We start from the raw sequence: 20,505 nt of genomic DNA on the forward strand, positions 1-20,505 counted from the left end.
ATCTGATCAAACTGTGTAAGCAGTAAGCAGTAACTGGGTAATATGTAAATATACAGCTGCGTGTCATCTGCATAGAAACAGAAATAAATGTTCTCTTGTTCTTTGGACACCAATAGAACATAACGCGTCAGCGGTTATCTCAGCATTTCTGGGATTTCATTGGCGGTTGGTCGCCCAATAGTACTCCGGTGTTCCCCCAGCCTTTCTTCATCTCCTACGTCTCTGCATCGTGGCCACGCTAGCTGTGCTAAACTGGGTCTAAGACAAATCTGTGTGCTCCAGGAGGAAAACTGGCTGAGTCAGGAAGGAAACAAGGTGTTTGCCTTTCACCCGGGTGTGTCGGTGCAGCATCATAAATCTCGTGGTGAAAGTATTAGGGCGAGCGGGCGGTGGGACGGGCTCACGTGCTCACAGCTTCAAAACATTAACAGATAAAAGACGCCGCTCTGTCAACGTGCTCACTCACTGCAATTCTGTAGACACAACTTTTAAGATCCTAGTAGATTTTAAAGTTGTTTTTAATCACCCAATAAAACACCACATCTGTTCATGAGTCACATCTAGAAGGAAAGATGGAAGTGAAGTCGTCTGATTGGACATTTTTGCTTGATAAATGACTATCAATCAATCATGGTTAATTAATCGACTTACAGTCTGGGAAGCAGTTGTCGGGGTCCATGGCCTCTTCAGCCATCTCTGAGTACTCGTCCTCTTCCTCTCCAGGTTTCCTCAGGTCCACCGTGCTGCCCTCTGATAGGCTGATGTCGTCTTTCTGCTGAAAGAAACAACAGGAAACAACCAATCAGATCTCTGACTGACTAGTCCAGGGCTCAGCAACAAGCGGCTCTTCAGCTCCTCTCCAGAGGCTCCCTGTGGACTTTTAAAACGGAAATGAATAACTGTTTAGTGTTTACGTTTTCATTTGTATTTATCATTGTTGTAGGTCTACGGTACGACGGTACGACGGAGTATTAGGGCCACATTGAGGAAAAAAAAATAAATCTGAGATTTCGAGAAAAAAGTCGTAATATTACGAGAATAGTCATAATATTATAAAGTAGGAATTTTACGTGTTATTTTCTTTTTTTCTCGTAAAGTTTTGACTTTATTCTCGTAATATTCTGACTTTATTGTGTAAATCTCAGATGTTTTTCCCTCAATGTGGTCCTAATACTCGTAGTACATTGTCTCTTTGGCCCTCACTGCATTAGACTTATATACTATATACTTAGACTATAAACTGTGTGTAAGCTGCAGACAGATTTTTTTTTTTTTTTCTAAGTTTGAAAATCAGGAGAAAACCTGGAGAGGGCATGAAAAATGGGAATCTGCCGGGAAACTCGAGAGGGTTGGTAAGTATGAGCTAGTTAGCTATCGTTATCCAGCCGTCTCCTCCTCCTGCAGTAGTCTCCAGCGGCGTAGGGGTCGGCTAATCTGGTCCCGTTGGTTCATGTTAACTTTCTCAACTACCTCTGGTGATCCTGGAGAGTGAGTGACGGCACATGTTGAGACAAACTAGGATTCTCTTCAGCCAACGATACTTGCTCTCCAGCGTTAGCTAACGTGTTCACAGAGTTATTCTGCCTCCACTAAACACGTCACCATGGTTACCAACGGAGAAGAGGGTCTATGTGTACTCGTATTAGCTGCAGTATCAGCGTGTTGTCCTGGGTGTTATTTGAGTAAAGTATGGTCTGTGCTTGTGTGATCATCAGCATCATTTTGCTGCAGTCGGAGCTGAATGAGTCAGATTTAATGTTACATAAACGACAGGAATCCTGGCTGAGAACACGGAGAGGCATCACCTTCCAAACTCTCCCTCCCTCCGCCAGGAAAACTGCCGTCTGTTCACTTTGACTCTGAGATCTGGACAAAACTCCACGTCAGGAAATCCCCCCCTCACCACCACCATCCCATCTCAGCTGACTTCAAAGGTCCCTGTTTGCTAAGCATCATGGGAGTTTAACTGTACAAAGGGACGAGGGAGATGGAGGGATAGGAGACAGGTTTTCTGCTGAAAATTGGCAAGTTTTGTTGAATGTCTGGACAAAGACACAGCAGGGGTGTGTGTGTATGTGTGTGTGTGTGTGTGTGTGTGTGGACAGGTGAACTAACTACCTGAGTCAACAGCTAACTCATGAATACATTCAGAGTCTGGGAACAGAGAGCGGCCGCTGTGACGAATGCCAGCCTTGGACACACACACACACACACACACATGCAAAGGTGAAGCCAAACGGACATGAATACACACCTAATCTCTGACACACACTTACACGTGAAAAGATATGCACACACAAACTGGATAATGTAACACACGCACACACACACACACACACACACACACAGAGCAGCAGCCTTGGGCTGAAACCCAGACAGTTGACGTCCATAATGAGGGGTTTAAATGTATTTCTATTCATAAGCTGTTTCCATTGTGCAGCCACAGAGGAGCTGAAGGCACTGAAACACATTCAGGGCCTGTTAAATAATAAATCGTGTGTAATCACATTACTTTTTATCACAGTAAAAGAATGAGATTTCAAGGAGGTTTATCACAGAGTTAATGGATGACTTCTAGGAGACGTCGCTAAAAAACAAACCAATAACCAACATTAAGCCACTTTATTTGGAGGTCAAAATGCCGTTAATAATCCCTCCTTACACAGGGAAACTGTGTGCACACGACAGCAGTTCAAAGCTGAAACAGTTTGTGTGATTAAGGTAGAAACCCGTTAACGCAAAATCGTTTTAACGCCACTAATTTCCATTGTATCTTTCGGAGGTTGTAGCGGACTCACGGCTCGTGCTTTTAAAGCTAGAGGGAAGATACTGGTATCATATGAAACTCTAAAATCCAAGGAATCCATCGATATCAACCGTGTCATACTAGCCTGTCAGGAAGGAGGTTAAATAACGCTTCAAAAGTTTTGGTCAGGAAAAACTGTCATGTCCATTTTCGAGACTACAGCTGGATTCTGGACGCCGCGGAGCGCACGACCTTCAGCCAAAAGGAAACAAGAGAAAAGTCCTGTTAGAGAAATAAAGGAATCTTTTCTCTCACATTGGATCAGAGACATTATGTCCTGTATGAATTTAGACAAAATCCGTTGTACTATCCGGGGAACAGAGAGTACATCTTATAAAGTATGGGGCTCCTTTTTGTCATTTTTTTGAGAAACCCACTACAGTAATCTCTGAGAAGCCAGGAGTAGTATCTTCTTTTTCCTATTTTATTATATTTTATTTATTTATTCATAATTATCATTATTATTATTATTATTAATATTATTATTATTATTTATTTTTTTCTCTTCTTCTTCTTCTTCTTCTTATTTCATAACTTATTTGTGGATACTCTCCCTATATTTTCTACAATCTGAATTTGACGTGTATGTTGTTGTCAGGTATGATTGATGTGTTGTATCACAGGTGAGTGTTGTCCAGAAAAACAAAAAATGAACTTTCCCTGTATAGCGACTGTTCTATTGATTATTGACAATTAATAAAAAGACTTTTGAAGAGAGGAATAAAGGAATCTCAGAGCAGCCCGGTGCGGTGTCGTTGCTGAGAGCTGAGGAGAGAGCGGCCGGTGTTAACACCTCCAAAACGTCCCGAAACTGCATTTCAAACGTCGGACCTCGGCAACACGTCTACCCATCCTCCGGTGCGCTGTGGGCGGCGTGCGGCGGTGCGGCTCCTCGGTGTAGCAGCAGCCAGACGGCCGCCTCGCCAGGAGGAGACGGTGAAGAAGAGAGCGAGTGAGAGAGAGTCGGTGTTTCATCTAAACTACGCTAAGAAGAACCTGATACATTCTGGTTGCCGTGGTGATGAATGACGTCTGACTATTAACCACACCCCCGTTCTCTGTTTGAGAAATAAGTAAAAAACAAGAAGTAAAACTGTCTGGAGGGGAAAAAGAATCTACTGGATTACATTTAAGTTACAGTAAAAACAGTGACTCACTTCCAGATTGAAGTTAATCTGTTTTTATCTCTGTGTGTGTGTGTGTGTGTGTGTGTGTTGTAAGCAGGCTGGCATGTCTGTCATCTCTACAGACACTGAAACCACATCCTGCACCTACTTATCATTCCTCTGTGTGTGTGTTTTCTATTAATACTTAATACATTAGTGAGGGACACGCACACGCACACACGCACACACACAATGTGGTGGTAAATTCCTTGCGTCCTCTCTCTGCCGTCGGCCTCTATGTTCCTTCCTAACACACCTTTAACGGTGGAGGACCACAGGTAGTTCTGCCCAGCAGACGTGTCATTCATTCATCGTTAAAGTGAGGCGCGTGGCGTTGTCCGTCTTCACCGGGCAGGAGGAACGGCGCGATGCTGCTAACGAGGACGTGCGCTACGCGGCGTGCTTCGTCTCGTGTTTTGTGCTAACAGACGCAGAAATCAGTCATAATTCATCTTGAGATGATCAGACTGAGAGAGGACGGAAAAGAGAGAAGAAGAAGAAGAAGAGAACAAAAGAAAACAAAGAATTGATGAATGCAGATGTGCAGAGTCGCCCAAAATATTGTGAGATGAGGACGTTCACTGAAACAGTGAATCACAAACACTAAATATCTGGTTTCCAGACTGTAGCGGCTCAGTTTAAAAGCCAGAGTGAAGAAACTGGTATCATAGTAAACTCTAAAACCTGATGAATCCATCAGTACCAACCAGGTCAGACTAGCTGGTCATGAAGGAGGTTAAATAACGCTACAAACTGTCAACTGTCATGTCCATCTCCAAAGTGGTCCCTTGACCTCTGACCTCCAGATCAGTGAATGTAAATGGGTTCTATGGGTACCCACGAGTCTCCCCTTAACAGACATGCCCACTTTATGATATGATAATAAAAAATAAATAGATAAATAAATAAAAGGGAAAATTAAACAGAAGAGTAAATAAATAAAAAAGCAAATTAAAACATACATTTATGTCCCATTTTATCATTTAATAAATGGCTACATTTATTTTTAACATTATTTTTGCTAAATGTAATGACATATTTATTTATTTATTTATTTATTTATTTATTTATTTATTTATTTATTTATTTATTTATTTATTTATGTATTTATGTATTTTAGATTTGGGCAGGTTCCGTCCTCCGTACAGGAGAGACGTTTTGATGTCGACTACAAAATAACAGACGAGAGAAATCAAAGCAGAGCGGCGTCCGTCCGTCTCCGACCACCTGTCTCTGCAGACAACACCTGTACTTCTGTTAGCCGGGTCCTGAACTCTGCAGGGGTCAGAGGTCGCCAGCTACAGACTGCGGGGGCGGGAGGAGCGATGGGGGGGGACTCAGAGTCTGAGTCGGGTACTTTGGCAGTAATTTGAGAGAAATTTCAAATAAGTTTCTTACTAATTATCAACTAATTACCATGAAATGTGCCGACCTGTTAAATGAAGTATTACCAGAAAATACTCCAGTAAAGTACTTTAAAATATGTACTATTACAAATATGTATTTATAATTAATTCATATATTATATTTACAAATATGAACTTAAAACAGAGCGTGAGTAAATGTACATAACTGTCATTTTAAGATTGTAAATATACGAAGGGCAACCGTTAACGAGCGCTCCAGTCTGACCTTTGACCTTGGCGTTTGACCGTGCCCACCTCCACCGGCTGATTCCAGCTTTATGAGACGGTAAAAACCACGCCGGGTGATTTACGGCGCCATTAAAGCAGCGGTCAGCTATTTAATCATTACATAACCAAACACGGGGGTCTATTAAAGCAGAGTGCTGCAGCAGCTTAACAGCTTTCTATTTACAGCAGGCCGTTTGTGTACCGAGAATAAATTACGTTACAGCGGACCTGGAGGGGAGAGATGGAGGCGACAGATATAGAGAGGTGGAGAAGGAGGGAGGGAGGAGGAGATAACGAGAGGGAGGATGGATGGATGTGCATCCTGTGGCATTAAGCATTGTTACAGTTCTGCTGTACACGCCGTCACGACGCCGGCATTTCAAACATCGGCTCATTTCTATTCTATTAACTTGGTTTCATTCCTTTTCTACAGTTTTATATGTTGATTGGAACAAATCAAGTAATACCTTCATATAATACCAAGGACCACAATCAACTATCAAGAATTTATATTAGGGCTGTCAATCCATTCAAATAGTTAATCGGGATTAATCGCACAGTTTGTATCTGTTCTAAATGAACCTTAAAGGGAGATTTATCAAGTATTTAATTCTCTTATCAACATGGGAGTGGACAAATATGCTGCTTTATGCAAATGTATGTATATATTTATTATTGTAAATCAATTACCAACACAGAACAATGACAGATATTGATCCAGAAACCCTCACAGGTACTGCATTTAGCATAAAACAATATGCTCCAATCATAACATGGCAAACTGCAGCCCAACAGGCAACAACAGCTGTCAGTGTGTCAGTGTGCTGACTTGACTATGACTTGCCCCAAACTGCATGTGATTATCATAAAGTGGGCATGTCTGTAAAGGGGAGACTCGTGGTTACCCAGAGAACCATGGATGTATAGAGAGAACTGGATCTAGCATTAGAGGCGGGGCCTCGTTCATTCCTATGAGAGTGTCTCAGCGGCTCATGAAGCCTAAATGTCTCCACTTCCGTCTGGAAAAGTACCCGGATCTTGGGCACGTGGGACATGCGCAGTAGCGTCCGCTCGGTCACGTGACTCGGTCACGGGGTCACGTCACGCCGTCGTCACGGCTTGGCACACCAGCTTCGGTCTGGGTCTCATTCACATGAACGGAGGAAGAGAAATAACTCTGGATTCAGCTGTTAGTGCGTTTTACAACTTTAAAAAACAAATTATTTAAATAAGGACTATTAGAGTGTTCGTACTGGGGAGTTGATTCAGCAAAAAAATAAATGATCCTCTGAGTTACAGACGTCTCTTTCCCAATGGAAGTCTATGGGAAAAAGTATTTTTGGGCCCAATGGCATCAGGTGACGGACACGGAAAGTTGCAGTACCGCCGTTTGGCCACTACGAAAGTCCAGATCGACGACCGGCACACTTCCTGGGGACTCGTGGGTACCCATAGAACCCATTTACATTCACATATCTTGAGGTCAGAGGTCAAGAGACCCCTTTGAAAAATGGATGAAAGTTTTTCCTCGCCAAAATTTAGCATAAGTTTGGAGCGTTATTTAACCTCCTTCATGACAAGCTAGTATGACATGGTTGGTACCGATGGATTCATCAGGTTTTATAGTTTCAGATGATACCAGTATCTTCACTCTAGCTTTAAAACTGAGCCCGCTACAACCTAAAAATGAAAATCAGAAATTAGTGGCGTTAAATTGAATTTGTGTTAACGTGATAATAACGCGTTAACACAAAGATTTGTCTTTGTCTGTAAGCGACCCGATCTCACGGTAAGACGTATAAACTCTGAGCATGTTGAGCCACCAAACAGCAACATGCAGACTCTCCGTATGAACGTGCTCGACCTGGACTAGATTATCACACAGAGACGGAGAGAGCCGCTGACCAACCTTATTCAGATATCAGCTGGTACATTATTTAACCGCCTAACTAGGTCACGCTGGCAAACACATATTGTTCCAAATAAAAAAAACCATTCCACATTAATGCTGCTGAGCCAGCGAGGACGCTCGCCAACAAAAACAACCGCGTGAATAATTCAGACGTCAAAATATGACGCATTTAACTAAAGAAACTAAGCAGCCGTGAGTATTACTCATGGTGGTGTACATGTACCACAGACTCATCTGTTCTTACTGCAGGTACAGTATTACTCAGCGGTGACGTCGGTGGTAATCATTATATTCTTCGGCCCATTTAGAGCAGCAGAAACACTGCTGATCATCACCTTAATAATATTATTATTATTATACACATTATCATGTATGACGATGTTCTCCAGCTCGTCTCTCACTGGAAGTATTCTTCAGATCCTTCACTGCTGTAGAAGTACCAATACAATACTATGAACATACTGTACTGCATTCAAATCCTTACTTGAGTTAAAGTATGTAATCAGCTAAATGTACTTAAAGTAGTTAAAGTATAAATGTTCCTGTCAGTGTTTTATATCTGATGTTTCTGGATTCATATTACTGCTGCATTAATGTGTATGTCGCATTTTAACTGGCTGGTTTAATCTGCAGCAATGCATCATGGTCTATAAGATCATCATCTGTCCTGTGAGAACCACGGATCTCTAATGTTTTGTGATGATGTATTTTCCAGCTGATCCAAAAGGCAGCAGTCAGAATCGATGCTTCATTTGAGTCTATGTGGAGGTAGAAGGAAGTTACCACTTTTATTGTGGTAGTCTGATTAACGTGACGTCATATCCGTTCTGTATCCGTCAACCAAAACAAACCTCATAAAGTATAAAACGTCGGAGGGTCGTCGTGGATACGACCTGCACCCTCCCATGTTAAATCCAGCATGGTAAACACTACACATCCAGTAAAGGATGGAAACACTTTGGGTTTCACACAGACAGGAAAAGCAGAGCTAGACATCACGGCTAAAGCTGCATGCTAACTCTGTCACGGACAGGAAACGTTATCGTATCGCGGTAACGTGGCGGTGGAGCCGGCCGTCGCTCTCATCTCCGTGGTCAAATGGGCCGACGCTACGACTGTAGAGCAACCAGATACTGACATTTGTGTTCTCTGCATTGAAACGGCCCCGATGGAGCTGACCATGGATGGATAAAAAGAACGGAGCTGACGGGAGAGCTAGAGACCACCTTGGAGAAGTTAGAGGAAGTAGTAACTACGTCTGGTTTTCAAAATAAGGTGTTAACAAAGGGAAACATTACATGTCACTTATAAATTAAAAAGAAAATACCACTAATCTGTGAGGGAAATGTCTTTATTCTTTGATCTTTGGGTTGCTGGATAATAAATAACTCCTGATAATGACTGATATATTTGACTTCAGGACATCTCTGACTACATACATGCTGAAAATCAAACATTTTAATGTATTAATTTAGAGATTTTTCAAATTAAAAGTCCCTAGAAGTGTATGATTACATTGTTCCCGTGGTCTAGTGGTGAAAAAGATAACAAAAATCACAATAAATCTCGATACATATCGAATCACCACCCGGGTAGCGTGATAGTATTTAATCAGGAGACAGGTGAATCGTCCCGGCGCTAATGAATACATCTGATGTGTTACAATTTTATATCTAAAATATTTGCAATAAACAGGTCAGGTAAAGTTTGAGTCATGTCAGGAAACTCTCTCCGGAGCTCACCGACTGTTACTCAACATACTGTATCTACTGAACCACCCCAGAGAGCCCAGAGAGCTCAGAGAGCTGCTCAGAGAGCTCGGAGGATCTGAGGTGAAATAAAGACAATCACAGAGTGGATTAAAGAGCAGTGATGTGTAACACGATGAACACGAGGACGAGGATAAAAACATCCGTCTCCTCCTTAAATTCTAGGTCGAATGTTCAACCCAATTAAGAGCAGAAGAACGAAAGTAAGTGAGATGTTACAGAGGGAGAGGAAACAGCCTGGCTGCATCACACACACACACACACACACAGAAACACACACAGACACAGAAACACACACACACACACACACACACACACACACACAGAAACACACCCTGGAAACAAAGCTTGATGTTAAAGAGTTATGAAAGCAGTGATGCTCTCTGACTCCCCCCCCCCCCACCAGCCTCTCCTCTCATCTCCCTCTCTGATTCAACAACAGACGTTTTTTAGGGGGAATATGCTCCTGAGTTTTGTTCTATTTACGCTGCCCTTTCACATTAGGTCAGTGTGTGTGTGTGTGTGTGTGTGTGTGTGTGCGTGCGTGTGTGTGTGTGTGTGTGTGTGTGTGTGTTCTGCAGCTCTCGTTGCATTTGCATGTTTCACCTCGTGGCTAACTGGCGACTGCACCGTGCACCCGCAGCACAGACGGAGCAGCTACAGCAGATCAGCTAGTCTGCATAACTCTACAGTTATTGGTTATTAAATATGCTGCTGGAGTAAAGACTACGTCTGGTGGAGTTCCCTTAAAACAAAACAACATGTGACACGTTTAATAAAATATTTATTATTATATTAACAGATAATAGATAAGAGATAATTCTTTGGAAGACGTCAAGTATTTAGAGGCCAGAAGGGATGAAACCCCCGGATAGAAGAAGAGGACGTGGTCACCTGATGGTTTGTGGACTACATTTTGAATTTTGACATTTTGAATGTCTCCGTCTCGGTTTATAGCCGATGATAACTTGGTTTTTGTCATCTTAGGTGGTGGGCACATTACCAACGTCAGGAGCGCGTGGTGGCTGCGTCGCGTGGTGGCTGCGTGTCGGCTGCGTGTCTTTCACCCGTTCACCGCGCTAACGAATGCCTTTGTGAAAATAAACACTACGTGGAGGAAACTAAAAAACTAAATAAAGCCCCTCAGTTATCTGATGCAACAAGTTGGGCTAGTTAACTACAGCTCACTATCTTAGTAACTAGAAAGACAAACTGACAGACAGATAAACAGATTCATCAGTTTACTGCTGATCAGACTCAAAGTAGTGTGAGTGCTCCTGCAGCTTGGAGGATGACCTTTGACCTGCAGCTTCTACTATGGTCTTGTATGGTCAGGTCATTCCTCAAATTCACATTTTAACAACAACCTTATTTATTTAATTTTTTTTTTATCATGTGAGGCGTCTCAAGACACCTCAGATTAATCTTTGGGGGGTCTCGACCCACAGGTTGGGAAACCACTGTGATGGAGAGACATAGAGGGAAGAGAGAACAGGTGCACGACATGATTAAAGAGGAGAGGTGATGATGAACTGAGTCAGCACAGGTGTACACACACACACACACACACACACGCACACACACACACACACGCACACACACGCACACACACACACACACACACACACACACACACACACACACACACACACACACACACACACACAGCACGACACAAATCTGTCATTTCATGTTAGATACAAAGAGAGAAACAACTAAACATCTTCTGCTGCTGCTGCCTCAATACACACACACACACACACACGCACACACACACACGCACACACTCACAAACACACGCACACACACACACACACACACACACACAATGAGATGGACTATTTGAAAAATGCGACACAAAGAACACACACACAAACAGACACAAGCGCACACACAAGGTGTCTACGGCTCAGTTGGACTTTTGTCCCGTGAATAGATGAAGAGAGACATGAGACGCACACACACGCACACACACACACACACACACACACACACACACTAACTCATCCACAAAACACACACACACACACACACAAACTAATATACACCCTTTTAGCACAAACACACACAGCGTTGCAGAGTGAGAAAAATGCCGGACCATAATGCACTGCCTGAGGCCGCCCATTCTATCTGAGGGACCCTCTTACTCTGCGTGTGTGTGTGTGTGTGTGTGTGTGTGTGCACTATGAATTAAGCCATTGCAGCGATACTGTTTATAGAGAGAGAGAGAGAGAGAGAGAGAGAGAGAGAGAGAGAGAGTCTGTTTACGGGATAAAATATTCAGAATATGTTAAACTGATGAATAATATTAATAAAATATAAAAACAGAGTTTCCATGTCAACGTTTATTTAACTTTACGATGTCGTTACTTTGATAATGCAGATATGAGCTCGGACTATTAGTGCGTTCAAGGAAGCTCAGACATCTGAGACTTCAAATTTATGGAGGACGGAACCGAAAAAAAAGGGAATAAATAAAAAAATGTCATTAAATGTGGCAAAAATAATATTAAAAATAAATGTAGCCAGTTTAATATTCCCTTTTTATATTTATGTATTTATTTAAAAAAAAAATGTAATTAATTAATTTATCTTTGCATTTATTTTTTATTTATTCATTTTTGCATTTATTTATTTTTTATTTATTCATTTATTTTAGCTAGCTAGCCAGCATATAGTCATGACCCCTGACCCCATGATGACACACGTTGAGTGTCAGACCCCTCATTTGCATAATGAGACAGAAATGCATAAAGAAAAGAATACAGAAATAAATAAGGGGTGGAATGCACAGGGAAAATCGTGCATAAATAAATAAATGCATAAATAAATATATACATTTAAAAATAAATATAATATAAAATAAATAAAAAACGAAAATGCATAAATAAATAACTAAATAAAAAATGAATGCAAAAATGAACGAATAAATACAAAAATAAATAATTGAATTAAAAATAATAAATACATAAATAAATTAATGGGGAAATTAAACAAAAGAGTAAATAAATAAGGGAATTAATACAAAGGTAAATAAATAAAGAAGCAAAATAAAACAGAAATTTCCGTTTTTGTCACATTTTATCAATTAACTAATGGCATCATTTATTTTTAACATTATTTTTTGCTATATTTAATGACATTTATTCATTTATTTATTTATAAGAAAAGTTGCGATACAAAGGTGAATTTCTTTTTTCCCTACTCCCTATAATAAAGGTTATAATATTGATAGTATTTTGCCGTAAAAGACCTCTGAAAGGTAGCGGAGGACAAGTAGCCTCCATGTTTATATCTGTTACTGTACTAGCTTTAGATTAAAAGGTTCACACACACACACACACACACACACACACACACACACACACACACACACACACACACACACACACACACACACAGAGTTGTTAGATGTAACCTCGGGGGGGGAGCAACAGCTGACTCACCCACACACACACCTGAGCTTGTTTACGTCAGACGCAGGTGTGAACTAGAAAGCCACCCAGTCAGATCTCCTCCTTACCTCCTCCCTCTCCTCCTCTTCTTCCTCGGATCCCTCGCTCTGCTCCTCTTCCCCCTCCCCCTCCTCCTCCTCCTCTTCCTCCTCTGGGAACTCCACGTCGGATTCTCCGGGGGCGATGGGGACGCTGATGGTCAGGTTGGGGTTGGTCATGTAGCTGTCGTCCTCCGGCACCACGTACTTCTCGACGTGGCGGCCTGCGACGGAGGCAAACACAAAAACGGTAAAACTGTAGTTAACTATATGTCTAAACGGACTGAGCTAGAGCGAAGCTACTGGTATCATATGAAACTAGAAAACCACCCGAGCCTCCTCCACCTCCAGCTTCTGACATCGCCAACAAAGACACCGAGAGCAAAAGCGAACTTTTTGTGCGGCGCGATTACATACAAATAGGGAGGTCACAAGAACCGATACATCGGTACCAAGTCGATGCCAAAATTCTAAAAAAGTGACAGTACTGTCTTTCTACAGTACCGAAGGAACCGTACGATGCTTGTAATGGTCGTTGGTAGTGATGTGACAGTGAGGAAAGTTTTCCCACCGGTTAATTAAGAACACCGGTGTTACCGATTACACCGGACATTTTACAAGAAGAGATGACGGTCAACATGTGCAGAGCGCTGACTCTGATCTTCACCGTCGGGTGGCGGTGTGTCTGGCCTCTCCGGTAGAGCTTTTGCTGCGTGGCTCCGCTGCGGGGGTCTACCTGGCGCCACTGCTCTGTGCACTTCGTCTCTGACGGCTCCATCCACCTCGCGGCGATTACCTCATTAACGTTATGGTTCCCTCATAGCGTTGGGACCAAACGTGAAATATTGCCAAATAGGTGCGTTTGCTTTCACTTCCACAATAAATCCTCTGGTTTCTGCTCCTCCTACTCTGAGCTGACGGACCAGATGCATTCACGGTCAGCATGTAGCGTCCGTCGTCTGACTATCGATTGATAACATGTCGCTGATACGCCAAAAAAAAACAAAATGGGTCAATTATTTTTATTTATTTATGAATTAAATGTTTAATTGTTTTTAATAAAAGAGTACCTGTTGAATTACAGGGGATTTATTGTTTTTTTTTTTTTTTGTTTTTTTACCGTGGTATCGAATTGGTATCGAGAATCGTGGAAATTCACTGGTATTGGTATCGACTACTAGATTTCTGGTATCGTGCCATCCCTACATACAAAGTCAACGCAAAGAGGCGAATAGACGTGAATTTGCGAAATTCGCATCATTTGTGGGAGTTGAAGTATTTCAAGAAATTCACGTGGCGCTGTGTCGCGTAAGCCTCTCAGCGTTGAGATTGTCCTCCTGTCGTCACTGACGTCCTGACGTTGTTGAATCAGAAATGGAGGATAAATAAATCTCGTATGTGTCTGTGGTCACCCAGAGCTACGATAGTCCGTCATCTCTGTACAGAGAGCGGACTAAACTGTGTGTAGAAACCACAGACTGACTCTGGTAGAAACAACAACGTCTCTAGATGACGTCATGTTGAGTGTTGATGGAGCAGTTGCGTAGCCTGGCTCTGATCCATCCAGACTCCATTCAGAAAACAAGCATTTTAAAAGTTGTTTGCTTGTCGTCACGGTAACAGACCTGACAAAGCATTAATTAAGACTTTCTACTAATCAGCATCATGATGTAGTTAATTCAGCATCATTTTGATCTGTTTATTGATATTAAATCACAACGCAGTCTGTTTATTTATGGGTTCATTCCGCAGTAGAGACGTGTAGCTTGCTAGATACAGTTGCACTGTATGTGAATAGGGCTCGCCGCCGGGTGACGTTATGAACCCAGACACAACGTGTTTGGTTTTCTGACATATCTGGGACTTCACCGATATGTACAGAGCAGCAACAGAGGTTATCTCTTCCATGATATGAGAGAGAGATATTAAACTGACTCATCTAACGCTGCTAGAAAGTGAATATCCTCCAGTATCGTGCATCTGTGTGTGTGTGTGTGTGTGTGTGTGTGTGTGTGTGTGTTACCTATGACAGCTCCGTTGGCCTCGGTGTGGATGGTACTCAGCCGTTTGAGCTTCATCATGGCTTTGGCCTCCTTCCTCTTCTGACGACGACGCTTCAGGTTCCCGTTGAAGAAATCCACTACCTGCAGCATCACGCAAGAGAAGAGATAAAAACACATGAAACACAGAGACACTCAGGTGTGCTGACACACAGACAGACTGCCTGACTGACTGACTGACAGACAGACAGACACACAGACAGACAGACAGACAGGCACACAGACAGACAGACAGACAGACGGGTACCTGTCTGCGGCACCAGGCCAGGCCTCTGGTGATCCTGTGAATGGCGATGTGCAGGTTGTTCATCTCGCCGTCGTCGTCTGGAGCGGACAGGTTGTCAGAGCTGAAGCTGCTGAGGAGCAGAGCCAGGAAGAGGTTCAACAGCTGGAGACAGACGGAGAGACGGAGAGAGAGAGAGAGAGAGAGAGAGGAGGTGTCAGTTTGACCTTTAACCTTTAGTAGTTAAAGACAGTGGGAACACCTGACATCTGTACAGTGAGATTACATCATTACCTACAAAGACATACGTGGTCTCAGGAAGCTGCAACGAAGCAACTGAGACGCTTCCAGTGGACATTTTTACCACAAAACCATGGGAACAAGTTGAATCATACACTTCTAGGGACTTTTACTTTAAATGAATCCAGTAAAAATGTTTGAGTTTCAGCATGTATGTAGTCAGAGACGTCCTGAAGTCAAATATATCAGTCATTGTCAGGAGTTATTTATTACATTATTTATCCAGCAACCCAAAAATCAAAGAATAAAGACATTCCCCTCACAGATTAGTGGTGTTTTCTTTTTAATTTATAATGTTTTATACTTCTGGTGAATATAATCCATCAATCTTATTTCCATAGATGTATTTTGTATATACAGTTCCCTTTGTTAACATCTTATTTTGAAAACCAGACGTAGTTACTACTTCCTGTAACTTCTCCAAGGTGGTCTCTAGCTCTCCCGTCAGCTCCGTTCTCTTTATCCATCCATGGTCAGCTCCATCGGGGCCGTTTCAATGCAGAGAACATAAATGTCAGTATCTGGGTGCTCTACAGTCGTAGCGTCGGCCCATTTGACCACGGAGACGAGAGCGACGGCCGGCTCCACCGCCACGTTACCGCTATATACGATAACGTTTCCTGTCCGTGACAGAGTTAGCATGCAGCTTTAGCCGTGAAGTCTAGCTCTGCTTTTCCTGTCAATGTGTGAAACCCAAAGTGTTTTACATACTTTCATTTAATACTTCCTGACAATGACTGATATATTTGACTTCAGGACATCTCTGACTACAGACATGCTGAAAATCAAACATTTTTACTGGATTCATTTAGAGATTTTCCAAAGTAAAATCCCCTAGAAGTGTATGATTCATCTTTTCCCCTTCATGGTATAGTGGTAAAAAAGTTAACAATAAATCACAATATCGAATCGGCACCCAAGTACTGGATGCATCTTTGTCACTTGTTGTCACCAGGGTCGTGTGTGTTAACGTAGAGGTCAAAGGATTTGGTTAAGACAGAAACTTTAGGAACATAAATCAATTTCTGTGCAGAAACAAGGAAACACAAATCCCCAGACGCTGCTCGTCTTCTGTCCGTCTACCCTCCTCGCCTTCTTCCAGATGTTTCTATCCTTCATTTAACCCACACACACACGCGCACGCGCACACACACGCGCACACACGCGCACACACGCACACACACACACACACACACACACACACACACACACACACACACACACACACACACACACTTCCAGACTCTCTCTGTGGGATCATAGTTTCCAGTGCAGGTTGATTATTCAGTGTGTGATGAATAATGCCTGAGACCTCTTGGTAACTGATCACTAAATCGGAGTGCTGCTCTTAGCCAGATTGGCTTCTCTTTAACCACAGCTCTGTGTGTGTGTGTGTGTGTGTGTGTGTGTGTGTGTGTGTGTGTGTGCATGTGCGTGTGCGTGTGCGTGTGTGACAGGGTCCGGGTCAGGTGGATCAGGTAGCAGCTTCCTGTGTCTGTCTTCTGATTACAGCCAGCAGACCTCAGACCTGCAGACAGACTGGCTTGTTTCTTGCTCAGCAGGACTCAGTACAGGTTGCAGCAGAGAAAGTTCTGCTCTATAGTTTGACAGGAATTACAACAACAAGAAATGTTTTCATATTCAAAACTACGACGGAGTATTAGGGCCACATTGAGGACAAAAATAAATCTGAGATTTCGGAAATAAAGTCATAATATTACGAGAATAAAGTCATAAGTTTACGAGAAAAAAGATGTAATATTACGAGAATTTATGAGACTTTTAGACTTTTTTTTCTCGTAATATTATGACTTTATTCTTGAAATCTCTGATTTTTTTTCGCCTCAATGTGGCCCTGATACTCCGTCGTAGAAAACAACCTAACAGCCAGAAACCAGTCCATCAGAACATCTGCATCCTGTTTACACTCAGTGTTACTCACAACGACAGATGTGCTGAATGTGTTTCCTTTAAATAAAGTCTGAAACGTTGTGTTGTGTTACGTCTGTGTTTACCGGGGCCGGCTTCTCCGTCCCGTCCTCTGTTGCACATCAATGTGTCATCTCACTGTCTATCTGTATCTATATCTATCACACACACACACACACACACACCCTGCAGGCTGGATGTCCCACAGCTGATTGATCTGTTACGTAACAACTTGACTGGGACTGGCAGCTTCCCAGTTTCTGGTTGTGTAAGAGGAAACCAGGCCAGTGGGTCAATACATGACACCAGGATGAGGCGACCTCTGACCTGTGTGTGTGAATGTGTGTGTGTGTGAGTGCGTGTGTGTGCATGTGTGTGTGTGTGTGTGTGTCAGATGTGTTTAAAGGTGGATGACTAAACACTTAATTGTTTGTTATTTGCGGGTAAGGGTAAACCTGTAAATGAGTCGCGTTCAGCTTTCAGATTAATTTCTACATTTTAGAAATAAACTGGAAGTGACATATTTAATCTGAAACATAATCTTAAATTTAAAATAAAAAAAGTAATAATTTCTGAATATATATATATATATATTTTTAATTTGTTAATTTCCATATTTACGTTTACTTAACATACTTTATTTTCGTAGTTTTATATTGGTGACTTTTAATTCGACTTTTGTCACCGTCAAGCGAAATACTGTAAGTTAACTTAACTGTTATACCACAGTAACATGAGCACAGTGCGTGTGTGTGTGTGTGTGTGTGTGTGTGTATTGATCCCAGCTGCTGGTGTGTGTTGTTTGTGCTACTGATCGGTGTCCGCCTGTCACATAACCCGTCCCATCATCCCTAAAACGCTAGCATCTGATTGGCTGCAGGTTCAGACTCCAAACACCAATAGATCGATGCCGTTGATTGGTTAACATGGCAACATGCCCCGACAGCTCGACCAATGACCTTGCTGCTTTCCAATACGCCGATAACACACACCGCTGACAGACAGAGGACTGCCTCCATCTCTGCTTCAACATGAAGATATGCTCCGATGATAATCACCTTTACACCTGCATTCGGTATTTATTACGGTTGATATGTTAGCTAGCAAGCCCCTGCTGTTCTGGGTGGGAAACCCCAAAATCACAGCAGAAAGTGTGTCTGATGATGATGATGAAAGTGTGTGTGTCCAAGCATCAGTTGTGTGTGTGTGTGTGTGTGTGTGCGCGTCAGTTTCCGGAGCAGCAGACCACCTGATGCCCCATTTCCCCTCGTTTAACTCGTTAAGCGGATCGTACCAATTAGCTCAGGGAAGTGGGCCAACCCTCCACCCCGCCAACTCCACACACACACACACACACACACACACACACACACACAGTGAATCGAGAAAGCACAGCTGAGTAACTGGTCGACTACATGACACTATTTTATAGGGCTTTCAATCGATTCAATTATTAAATCACACATTTTCTATCAGTTCAAAATGTACCTTAAAGGGAGATTTGGGCAGACTATGACTTGCCCCAAACTGCATGTGATTATCATAAAGTGGGCATGTCTGTAAAGGGGAGACTCGTGGGTACCCATAGAACACATTTACATTCACTGATCTGGAGGTCAGAGGTCAAGGGACCCCTTTGAAAATGGACATGACAGTTTTTTCTTGCCAAAATTTGGTGTAGGTTTGGAGCGTTATTTATCCTCCTTCATGACGAGCTAACCGAGGCCTATGGAAAGGAGGCTGGGACACGTGCGGACACGGGTTTTGGGGTACGGGGTACAACACGTGTGCAGTGTGACTGAAGCTGCAGTCGTGTGTTGCGAGTGCAGACCAGATTCTACTGCTCACGTGTTGTACCTCATAGATATGACGCGTTGATGACAGGTGACCTCCTTCAATAGGCCTCGCAGCTAAGTCGCTCTCCTCCGACCGGCATAGGAAGACGCTCTCTGTCGTAATCGTTACGTTTGTTATTTGCAAAGTTTCAGTTAAAAGCTTAGTTATAATTCATTATTTTATACTTTATTACTAGGTCCTTATTAGATACTTTATTAAGTTTGTTTGTTTCAAATCCTCTGAGTAGCTGTGTTTTAATATGGACATGGTGCTCCGTCATCTACAGCAGAAATCATTTATAAATATTCATATCATTTTGTGTGTTTCATTTTGAAAGCAGGACTTTAACTTATAACGGAGTATTGTGTTATTACTGTGGTGTTACTACGATCAGAGTGCTTCTTCCACCGCTGTCAGAAACATTCAGCTCTGAATGAGACTAAAGTTCATCTCAGGTAGTCGAGGAGAGTCCAGGAAGCAGCTGCTGTCCTGGAAACGGCCGAGCATCACCACACGCACGCACGCACGCACACACACACACACCTGAAACATCCACTACAGCATCCACGGAGCAGGGGGGGAAGTGATGAATGAGCGCTAACATGATCTGGTTCTCCTCGTCACAACAAACCCCCATGAGCAAAGCCTCCTGGGAAAATGGCTTGCAACGGAAAGAAGAAGAACACTTAACCACGAAGAGAGGGAGAGAGACGGAGAGAGAGAGAGAGAGAGAAAGAGAGAGGGAGAGACAGACAGAGAGAGAGAGAGGGAGAGACGGAGAGAGAGAGAGACTCACAGAACTGACGATACTAACGACTCACGTGACTTACTGGAATGACGATACTAACGACTCACGTGACTTACTGGAATGACGATACTAACGACTCATACTACATCACTTGGTCTATCCGTTGAATAACGCCGCGGGTGGGTTTAGATTAGAGTTAGCTGAAGGCCCGGTTCGTCACATACCGTTGCTGAACGTCGCCTCCGTGTGTCGGTTTCCGATATCAAGGGGCGCTGACCAAACGGCGGTATTAGACGAGTTGGGAGTGAGAACGGTTTGGTATCCGGGGTATTTTGGCTTCACTTCTGTACAGTGGGAGGAAGTGGCGACGCGTCGTCCATCTTTATATTCAATCTATGGTGGTGACCAAAAGATGTCTGTCTTCATGGCGATGTTCAACGATCCATCCATCCATCCATCAAACCCAGAATCTATTAAATGAATCTTTAGTGCGACTGTTCAAACTGCTGATTGGTGGTTTCCTGAACAGCTTCTGTATTAAATGTGTTGAATACATATAATGAGAGAGTGAGATAAAAAGAGGAAGAGATAGACCAAACAGAAGAGGAAGAGGAAGAGGAAGAGGAAGA

The 20,505-nt window shown here is 42.7% G+C and overlaps 1 protein-coding gene across 4 annotated transcripts in view; it reads right to left on the reverse strand.

Moving 5' to 3' along the window:
- Positions 1-20,505, reverse strand: part of LOC119480532 (sodium channel protein type 4 subunit alpha-like) — a 189,087-nt gene that overhangs the window by 40,032 nt on the left and 128,550 nt on the right. For all 4 annotated transcript variants that reach the window (XR_005204947.1, XM_037756862.1, XM_037756863.1 and 1 more), the window contains 4 exons: positions 15,088-15,228; positions 14,804-14,924; positions 12,811-13,004; positions 652-775 (listed from right to left, as the gene is read on the reverse strand). Coding sequence is in view for 3 of the 4 variants with exons in the window: in XM_037756862.1 (XP_037612790.1) it covers positions 652-775; positions 12,811-13,004; positions 14,804-14,924; positions 15,088-15,228 (580 nt within the window). In the remaining variant the exon portion in view is untranslated. The remainder of the gene's footprint in view (positions 1-651; positions 776-12,810; positions 13,005-14,803; positions 14,925-15,087; positions 15,229-20,505) is intronic.

The sequence above is a fragment of the Sebastes umbrosus genome, chromosome 21 (genome assembly GCF_015220745.1).
Source record: "Sebastes umbrosus isolate fSebUmb1 chromosome 21, fSebUmb1.pri, whole genome shotgun sequence".
NCBI classification, from domain to species: domain Eukaryota; kingdom Metazoa; phylum Chordata; class Actinopteri; order Perciformes; family Sebastidae; genus Sebastes; species Sebastes umbrosus.